We start from the raw sequence: 10475 nt of genomic DNA, 5'->3' as shown, positions 1-10475 counted from the left end.
GATGTAAATTTAAGGGTTATTGAGCATAAATTCTTTGGTCAACAACTGACCAGGTGAACACCACTGTGTGATGAATATATTGGCACCCGATTTGGGTTTGATTCGAAAAAAAAAAAAATTATGAAGTTTAGTTCTCATAGTATTTAATTCATGATTTTAATTTTAATTTTATTTCTCATTTTTGGGTGTCGGTTTACTATTTTACGTACATCTAATCTAATGACTATCATATTCATTTCTTCTGCTATATGTGTAACAATTAATAAACAAAAGATTGAGCTCATGGATTTAAAGGTTGAAGATCCATATGTGAGTGATATGTCATACCAAACCTCGCTCAGAGCTCTTTTGATTTCATCATTTCATTTCATATGTACTGTTTGATTACTCATTAAAGTATAGCAGATCAAATTACATATTAATATGTATAAAACTATAAAATCAGCTTCGAATTCACGGATCACTGTGTCACCGACACTTTGAGTTTATGGCACCCCGAGTCCTTCTTCTATGACATCTTTTCAACTAATTGAGTCGCTTCCATTATTTGGCTAGCTTCAAACAAACCTCAGCGACCCCAGAAATAGTACGCAAAACCGAAAGTGGGAAACTTCTGCAGAAAGTCACATTACCTCTCGTCAGTTTTCCGCCACAAAAAAACAAACATCATTCCATTTATGATTTACCCACTTCACGTATTACGATCTTCAATGATCACAGTTTCCCACCCACGTTGGCGTAAATGCTCTTCATTGTCCATGCATTATTCTGAAGGTCTTTGGTCCACTTCCCTGATCAAAACAATGGCTAATGTTGGTGAATTTATACAGCGATACTTACGTATATAGTTATTTCTTAGTCTCCTTTACCCTCTTTGAAAGAGGTTCATGCTTGAATTGGCCTCATCACCATCATGCATTAACATTTTACAGCTATATGCCCTCATACATGGTCCCTAGCTCCTTTGTTTTACATAAACCCAGTGACCTACCCAGAACTCACCCACCATGTGTTAACAACCTATTTCTAGTTATATCTCAGCAAAATCATTGTGTTATCCTCCCATTAATGTATATAGAAGCCCGATTAGTTTTTTCTATTTTTTGGTCAAGCAATTAGTTCACTGCTAATTAATGTTTGATTCGCCCACTAACAAGTAATTATAATTCCTCACTGGATAAGTAGATATTTCAAGTCTAATCAAACCCAACTCCTACTTTTTCACATAGGTAGCGGGTTGTGGTCATCTTGTTCATCATAGAAATTAGAACATGGAAGCAAAATCCTCTGTTTTGCTTGTACTGTCACTCTGCTCAGTGCTCTTTTCTTTTGGCGGCCTTGCTAGCCAAGCCAGCCACAATGGCAAATGGAAGCTGCTGAAGAAGAGCATTGGAATCTCGGCAATGCACATGGCATTGTTACCGAACGACAAAGTCATCGTCTTCGACAGAACGGACGCCGGTCCTTCCAACCTCACTCTTCCACAAAAAAGATGCGGCAAAGATGAAATCTGTTACGCTCACTCGGTAGAATTCAACCCTGGAAACCGGAACTTCCGACCGCTCACTATCTCCACCGATACTTGGTGCTCCTCCGGTGCATTGTCCAGGAACGGCGAGCTCATTCAAACCGGCGGCTATGGTCTCGGAGAAAGAGTCGTAAGGCACTTTAAGCCCTGTGTCAATTGCGACTGGAAAGAAGACCAGAACGGCCTCAATGTACCAAGATGGTACGCTTCTAACCAAGTGTTGCCCGATGGCAGAGTCGTAATTGTTGGCGGGAGGTTTCAGTTCAATTACGAGTTCGTCCCCAAAAGCAAGATATATAGTCTGCCATTTCTTGAAGAAACAAGGTACTCGGCTTTCATACCCAACAATCTCTACCCTTTTGTGCACTTAGCTCCCAATGGGAATCTCTTCATTTTCGCAAACGATAGGGCAATCTTGCTCGATTATGTGAACAATGTTGTTGTGAAGAGGTTTCCGGTACTTCCTGGTGGGGTTTCTAGAAACTACCCCAGCACCGGGTCATCTGCTCTGCTTCCGATTAGTCTTGTGGGGCAAAAGAGTAGTGGTACTAATTTTCCGGCGGAAGCAGAGGTTTTGGTCTGCGGTGGTACAGTGGCTGATGCCAACGTCAAAGCCGACGCAGGAGTGTTTGTTCCCGCATCGAAAACCTGTGGCCGCTTAGTAATCACTTCGAAACACCCCAGATGGGAAGTTGAGGAAATGCCGATAAACAGAGTAATGGGGGACATGATTATGCTGCCGACAGGAGATGTCCTCGTCATAAATGGCGCGGCAAAAGGAACAGCCGGTTGGGGAGTTGCTAGAGAACCAGTTTTAAACCCGGTTCTCTACAAACCATGGAATAAAAAACCATCCCGGTTCGAGGTCCTCACTCCTACAACTATACCTCGCCTCTATCATTCAACAGCGCATCTGTTATCCGACGGTCGTGTTCTGGTCGGCGGCAGCAACCCCAACGCGAACTATAACTTCACTGCTCTCTTCCCAACCGAGCTGAGTCTCGAAGCTTTCTCTCCGCCGTACTTGAATCCTTTGTCGAAGTCCAGGCCGGTGATAAGCTCCGTGAAGCCGGGGTTGGAGTTGCGTTATGTCCAGAAATTTTACGTGGGGTTTAGGTTGAATTACGAAACGGACAAGATCTATGTGACGATGGTGGCTCCGTCGTTTACTACACATTCGTTTGCTATGAACCAGAGGTTGTTGGTTTTGGACATGGGCCACGTGCGTAAGAGTAAGACTAAGAAACCTGCAGGTTCTAAATCTAATCATTACTACACTGTTGAGAGCTATGCACCTGCGAGGCCCGAATTGGCACCACCTGGGTACTATTTGTTGTTTGTGGTCTGTGATGGTGTACCCAGTAGAGGAATGTGGGTTCGGATCTAGTAGTAGTAGTAGCAGCAATAGTTCATGTAAGATTGAATCAGTCCGTAGAAGCCTGTTAGCTCAAGATTAAGAGCCAGGCTCATATTGGATCTATATATCTAGCTAGTATTGTCATGCAATATTTGATGTTCCATATTGAAAATGAAATGTAATGGACCCATCTCATTGCAATTCTTCAGAACCGAGGTATATGAATGATTGGACTTTTGTTTGATATGATACTTTTGTTAGAGGCTTTTGATGGAGATGAAAGCTCTTGCCAGTTCTAATACAAAGCCTTATGTATACCCGAGCCCATTATTTTTAGCCCACTACGTGGTTCTATCTTCTTCTTTTTTCTTTTCTGAGAGCAGAATTTTCGTTCTTTTCTTTTCTTTGGTTTCATTTTTGTATGTACGTGGTACATCGTACATCTCATCCATGTGAAAGATTGACCCCAGAAACAAATGTTCTGTGCACGTTGTACTTGTAGCTCAATATTTGCCGTAATAAAGGTGAGCTATGCTAATAATTATTGTTCAGGAAATTGCGGTTCTTGGATTTTGCAATGGTCGGAATCAAATATTAATTAGGAATAGAGAGTGGTGCCTCGCAGCTAACTTTGACTTAAAAATGGAGAAACTATATCCAAACATGATAAGGGGCATCCATTTATGTCGGTGCACTGAATCCTCCCCCTTCATTATCTGGAAAGATAATGAATTGGAAAACGTTGGCCTCAATGAAGTTTAAGATCTGTGACCTCAATTTTAGACAATTAGATGTCATGTCATGTCATGTCACATAAACATATCACTTATTTGCTAAATCATGCAATATAATTCTTGACAAAAAAATCATCTTATCCTTTTAAAATCTAATGGCTCTAAATTAATTTAGTTTAAAAAAAAAAATTTATTTTGATTTTTTTTTCATTACATTCATGTTTAGATTTAAACAGCAAAACTTTTCTTCAATCAAGAATAGAAGAATTTTCATGTAATTCGATCAATAGGTTTGCATAACACATGTATATGAATGTAAGTAAATATAAATTTTATTTTTTTGAAAGGATAATTTTTATGTAAATATCATGTGAAATTAAAAATAAAATTTATATTTACTTACATGACATGATATTTAGGATTTGAGGTTGCAAATCTTAGGCCTCATTGAGACCCATATTATTGCCCGAATGTATTATTGGCAAAAATATCAGTGGGCAGTGGTGCATGACCGTTAATAGTTAAAGGAAGAATTTATCTAGTTAATTTTGCTAAAGGACGAGACCTAATACTACGCGTTAAACAACAACAAAGAAATCCAAACTTGACAAATAATTCAGATGTACGTATGATTAAGAAAGTCTGACAGGCTATAGATGCTTTGGCCAAGAAAGTCTGATGTAGTAGCCGGATCTATAGATCCCTTAGATTGTATTAAGCCACAGTTGATGGTTTTGAAATATATATATAGTGGCCTCCATGGTTTTGTAATATTTCCAAAAAAAATCGTTTCTTCGATTAAGAACGGTCATTCACCACTACTTACGGAATCTTAAAAAAAAAAAAATCATTATTTGTCCATTCTTATTATATTGGGAAAAAAATACAAACAGTACTCCAATTATGGTCCATTCTAAATTTTCATACCCAACTTTCCGAAACTATCACAATGGTACCCCAAATAGCTAGCCCGACCCAATATACGTACCCGCCGTCCATGACGGGGTTAACACGTATGCCACGTGGCGTATTTGATGGGTATTTGTGTCATTTACTTTTCCAGCCCCATTCTTTAGTTCCTTCTCTTTCTCCCTCTCTCTTTGCCTCTCTCGTCTATCTCTCACGCTCTCTCTCTCTCTCTCTCTCTATTTGCTCCGTCACTGACTGCAGCATGACCGCTGCTGGCCACCTCGAACACTCTGACATCAACCTGCTACCTCGCTTCACCGCCGCAAGTACTCACCTAGTTCCGCCATCAAATATCCTCCAATCCCTGGACGAAGGAAGACGCCGCCTGAAACCGGATCTCCCTTTCTGACCACAGAAGCATCTCCACCGTGATCGCACCCCGAAGCAAAGCCAACCGAGCACTGTCGCAAAGGCAACCCACCATTCCTCTAACCAAGGGTTGAAACGATCTGTCTCATGACAAGATCGTCAAGACGAGAAGGAATATGGAGGCTACGAAAACCTCCCTGAAAGCAGCCCAAATAAGGCGGCTCTATGGTTTCGAGAGAGAAAGCTCTCGACTCTCATTTCCCTATTCTTCTCCTTGTTTCTTCTTAATTTCGATTAATCTTTTTGAATTTGGATTAGATGTTTGTGGAATTTGGAATTTGGATCAAATGGATTGGTAGTTTTTGGAATTTGGATTTGTTCCTTTCTTCTTATGCCCAGTTGATGAATTGATGAAGATAAAATTTTGGACTAATTTCAGTTTACCCCCCTGAGGTTAGGGGTCGTCATCATGTTAGTCCCTCTAGTTTCAATTTAATCATGTTAGTCCCTGTACTCTCAAATTTCATCATCCGTGTCCAATTTCTACTATTCCGTCCAATTCGGACCGTTAAGTCTGACTTTTGAGGGCTAAAATGGTCATTTCAAGACAAAAAAAAAAAGATTTTTCTTTTTCTTTTTTTCGTTTTTTTTTTTTTTTGCATTTTTTTTATTTTCTTGTTTTTTTTTTTCTTTTTCTTCGCTTATTATTATTATTATTATTATTATTTTATAATTTTGTCTTCAACCTATACACCACAAGTTATAATAGGTTTATAAAAACAAAAAAAAATACTCTAGGTGGTTAAAAAGCCGCTCGCTGGTCTACGATATTTGTGATATATCTCCGATAAAGCGAAAAATTTTAGGATATATCTGTAAAATATATTTATAAAATATAATAGGTTTATAAAGTGAAGAATAATAGGATATATCCCCAACAAAGTGAAGAAATATCTGTAGAATATGATTAAAAAAATAAGGGAAAACATCACCAATGGTCACTGAGTTATGACTTATTCGACACTTAACTCACTGTATTTTCAACAATATCACTTAACTCACTCAGTTTTACATCCGTCTTTCACTTAACTCACTGTCGTTAATTCTACCGTTAAAAGCTATTAAAATTGAGGGTATATTTGTCTAAACACTAAAAAAATGCATTTCTAACTTTTTTTTTTTTTTTTAAAAAGACAATTTTTTTTTCAAATTATATTTAAGTTAAAAAAATCATTTTTTTATTAGAAATCTCAGAAATTTAAAAAATTGAAAAAAGTCTAATAAATGTAAATTGAGGGTATATTTGTCTAAACACTAAAAAAATGCATTTCTAACTTTATCAGAGATATACCACAAGTTATAATAGGTTTATAAAAACAAAAACAAAAAATACTCTAGGTGTATCTTTTTTATTTTTATAAATTTTTTCTTCAACCTATACACCACAAGTTATAATAGGTTTATAAAAAAAAAAAAAAATACTCTAGGTGGTTAAAAAGTCGCTCACTGGTCTACGATATTTGTGATATATCTCCGATAAAGTGAAAAATTTTAGGATATATTTGTAAAATATATCTATAAAATATAATAGGTTTATAAAGTGAAGAATAATATGATATATCCCCAATAAAGTGAAGAAATATTTGTAAAATATGATTAAAAAAATAAATACAGATATTTCTTCACTTTATTGAGGATATATCCTAAAATTCTTCGCTCGCTGGTCTACGATATTTGTGGAACATCTCCAATAAAGCGAAGAATTTTAGGATATATCCCCAATAAAGTGAAGAAATATCTGTATTTATTTTTTTAATCATATTTTATAGATATTTCTTCACTTTATTGAGGATATCTTAAAATTCTTCACTTTATAAACCTATTATATTTTACAGATATATCCTAAAATTCTTCGCTTTATCGGAGATATATCACAAATATCGTAGACCAGCGAGCGGCTTTTTAACCACCTAGAGTATTTTTTTTTTGTTTTTATAAACCTATTATAACTTGTGGTGTATCGGTTGAAGACAAAATTATAAAATAATAATAATAATAATAATAATAATAATAAGCGAAGAAAAAGAAAAAAAAAAAACAAGAAAATAAAAAAAATGCAAAAAAAAAAACAGAAAAAAAATGAAAAAAAAAAAACGAAAAAAAGAAAAAAAAATCTTTTTTTTTTTTTAGTTTTTTTTTTGTCTTGAAATGACCATTTTAGCCCTCAAAAGTCAGACTTAACGGTCCAAATTGGACGGAATAGTAGAAATTGGACACGGATGATTAAATTTGAGAGTACAGGGACTAACATGATTAAATTAAAACTAGAGAGACTAACATGATGACGACCCCTAACCTCAAGGGGGTAAACTGAAATTAGTCCTAAAATTTTCAATAGAATTATGAATGGATCTGTGGGGATACCTCTCTTTTTCCTCTGGGGTTGTAAAGAGATTTGGTGGTGATGGATCTAATCAGGGCGGTGGTTTATGGCTGAGAGGAAGGTCTGGTTTCAGAAGGGATAGAGGAGATGAAGAGAACTGGATTTCCATTGGCAAAGAAAGAGAAAATGGATTAGAAAGCCAAAAACAGTGGTATTATTTTTTTGGCCGTAGGATTTTAGAGTGAGTGGAAATGAAGGGCTGATATTCTCTTATAAGTAAATATAACTAATAAAAAATTTAGTTAAAAAAATAATTAAAAAAAAATTAAGGTGAAGACACGGAAGGACCAAAATACCCCTGAAAATATGTCACCTAGCATAATAATTAACGCCGTTATAGACGGCGTGTATGTATGTTGGGTCGTGCTGGATAACCTGGGTACCAATGTGATAATTTTGAAAAGTTGGATATGAAAATTTAGAATGGGCCATAGTTGGAGTACTGTTTGTATTTTTTTCCCTATTATATTTGAACCTAGGAAGCTACTCGAATCCACTTCTAATTCAGTAACTCTTTAAATTTCTTGGAGCAAAAATAAAAAATTTCGCACTAATTTGTTTTACTTGTCTAAATGTTCATTGAGGAAGTGATTAGCTCTCGTATCTTTGCGGAATCCATTAACATATTTTCCTTTGGAAAATGATTTGTGGCCTCAATCTTAGGTGTCATGTCCTGTCACCTACACACATCACTAATTTGTCATATTTTTTGAAGGGAATGTGGATTTCATTAACGCATGCCAAGATGGTCATTACATATCCTTCTGCTGCCTTCAACTAGACAGATCAAGAAGTTGTAGCAAAACTACTGTGATACATAGAAATAGACCACCTATATTCGAACTAACTGCTCACTTAAAGTGAGCCTATAAACTATGGATAAACGGAGACATAGAATATAGGCCCCCACCACATAGGGATGTTAGGTTCCTAATACAAGGGAACTTAGTGTAATTAGACAAAAAGCTAAAAACATAGGGTTGGGCCAAGGGCCTAAACCCTAGCCCAAACTTAGAAGTTTATGGACTAGGGTAAACCGAAGCCCAACAAACGGTGCCAGCTCAAAAGGGGAGTCCACCAAGGAATGCACCAGGCCCATCATTGGTTCGGGCCAATCCACCTTGTCCCTTCCACCACGCCGTCGTACAGCACCCGTCCGGCCAAGATCCGCCCGACCCACATCGCAAGATCTGCATCGCCACGCCCGCCTAGCCACACCATCTCGTCCCGGCGATCCAAGCCGAGCAGTGCCAACGCTTCCGCCACTTGGATCAGCACAGAAGACCCATCCCTGCAGGCCCTGCAACCGCACGCGCCATCGATCGGGATCCATGGCCAACGTCGATCCCAGAAGCCAGCAGTATGAATCGATGACCGGACCAGTGAAGCACGCTCACCCATCGCACCATCCCAGCCGAACTTTCTGACGGAAACCGAGCCAAAACCTTCCGACAATCCCATGGCATTAGATCTCCCGTCCGGCAGCAAAACCATGACGACGGTGTGGCAGGAGGCCAGCCCCGACATCCAGCCGCCGCCGGACGAGAACGAGATGGCAAACTGAGGGTCTTAGGGTTTTTAGGAGCTCTTAAAGAAATATTAAAATTGATATATGCAATCAGTCTAATATGGTAAAGTCGATAACCATCTAGCACTAATTTGTCATATCATGACATGTAATTCTTGAGAAAAAGACAATCTTATCCTTCCAAAATCTAATGAATCTAAGTTACTTTGGCTTTCTTCTAAACAAAAATTATTTTGGTTTTTTTTTTTCATTTTTTCTTTTCATTACTCTCATGCTTAGATTTAAACAACAATTTTTTTCTTCAATCAAGAATGGAAAAAAAATTCATGTAATTCAGTCAATAGATTTGCACATACACTCGATCAATAGATTTGCATAACACATGTATATGAATTCAACATTTGTTGGGTTCTTGTAAATTTTGAAAGTATAATGTGAAAAGTACATATTCATATGATTATATGTATTCTTATGTTAATTTTTTTCTTCTTCTCTATATGTAGCTAGGGTTTACATGTTATATTTTGAGTTTATTATTATTTTTGTTTGTTTTTTTTCCTTATATTTAGATTTGTAGATGATAATTAATCGATGAAATTTTTTCTTACCTCTTAATTTGGACATATGTATTTTTTAAATTCAATTTATTAATGCTATTTTTTTTGGAGGAAATTAATCAATATTTGAAAAGAAAAGTTAATGCCTATTTCTTGACTATATTGATGCTATTTGGAAAGAAAAATTATAGGAAAGAATTTAATTAAATGAAGAAAAATAATTGTCAAAGAATTTATAGACATATCTCTTAAATGAATACATAATTAATAGCTTATCTTTTTTTTTTCGTCACCTAATTTAATTCTTTAATGTAATTGATTCATCCCCTAACATCTAAAATGAAATTTAAAAGGGTAAAGTTGGTGTTGCAATAGTATGATGTGACAAGATTTATTATGTGGAATTGAAAATAAATTTGAATTTACTTACATGACACGACACTTAGGATTTGAGGCCACAAATATTAAGCCTCATTGAGGCCCTATATCATTGCCCATTTTTCCTTTTGGCTTAGTTCCTATCAATAAGAGGACCACGTAATTGCGTTCCCACAATCTACCTTAAACAGTTGAACATTAAAACATACTGTATTGGTCATCATTGATTAGTCTTTCCAATCCTTGGGAGCTTGAAGAGAAAATAATTTGTGTTTGGTTAAGGAAAAGGGAATCAATTTGTCAAGAAAAAAGGAAAAGGGAATGCGTTTCGAATTACTTGAGGAAAATAGACCTGAAAGTAATGTTCAAAATATTGTCGATTGCATAGTGGACTTTGAAAGTATGCACACGTTCATCACATTTTGCTGGCTGCCGTTGTCTACTTTCCTACGACCCTGCGCGCGCGCGCATGTGAAAGCTTGCGGAGATGGAATAATAATGATTAAGATCTAGTCCTTTTTATATTATACATAATATACTAATTTTGGTTCTAATTATTGGGGCAAGACACAATAGTTGAAATTGATTATAAATCAAGGACCAAAAGTAACTCAAGCAGGATCAATTCCACTTGAAAGTCCTGCATGAAATAAAATCTTTTAATTAGACTAA

At 36.5% G+C, this 10475-nt stretch overlaps 1 protein-coding gene across 1 annotated transcript; it reads left to right on the top strand.

Moving 5' to 3' along the window:
* The first annotated feature begins 844 nt into the window (after nt 1–844).
* Nucleotides 845–3131, top strand: LOC133745564 (aldehyde oxidase GLOX-like). Its single transcript, XM_062173654.1, has one exon. It carries the CDS (start codon nt 1272–1274, stop codon nt 2913–2915), a length of 1644 nt encoding a protein of 547 aa, XP_062029638.1. The 5' UTR covers nt 845–1271; the 3' UTR covers nt 2916–3131.
* Nucleotides 3132–10475: the final 7344 nt, after the last annotated feature.

This window comes from Rosa rugosa, chromosome 4 (genome assembly GCF_958449725.1).
Source record: "Rosa rugosa chromosome 4, drRosRugo1.1, whole genome shotgun sequence".
Taxonomy (NCBI): Eukaryota; Viridiplantae; Streptophyta; class Magnoliopsida; order Rosales; family Rosaceae; genus Rosa; species Rosa rugosa.
This window is presented reverse-complemented; position numbering and strand designations above follow the sequence as displayed.

Bases quoted from the DNA above. Each gene is read 5' to 3' on its own strand.
- LOC133745564 (XM_062173654.1), top strand. From the start codon at position 1,272: ATGGAAGCAAAATCCTCTGTTTTGCTTGTACTGTCACTCTGCTCAGTG.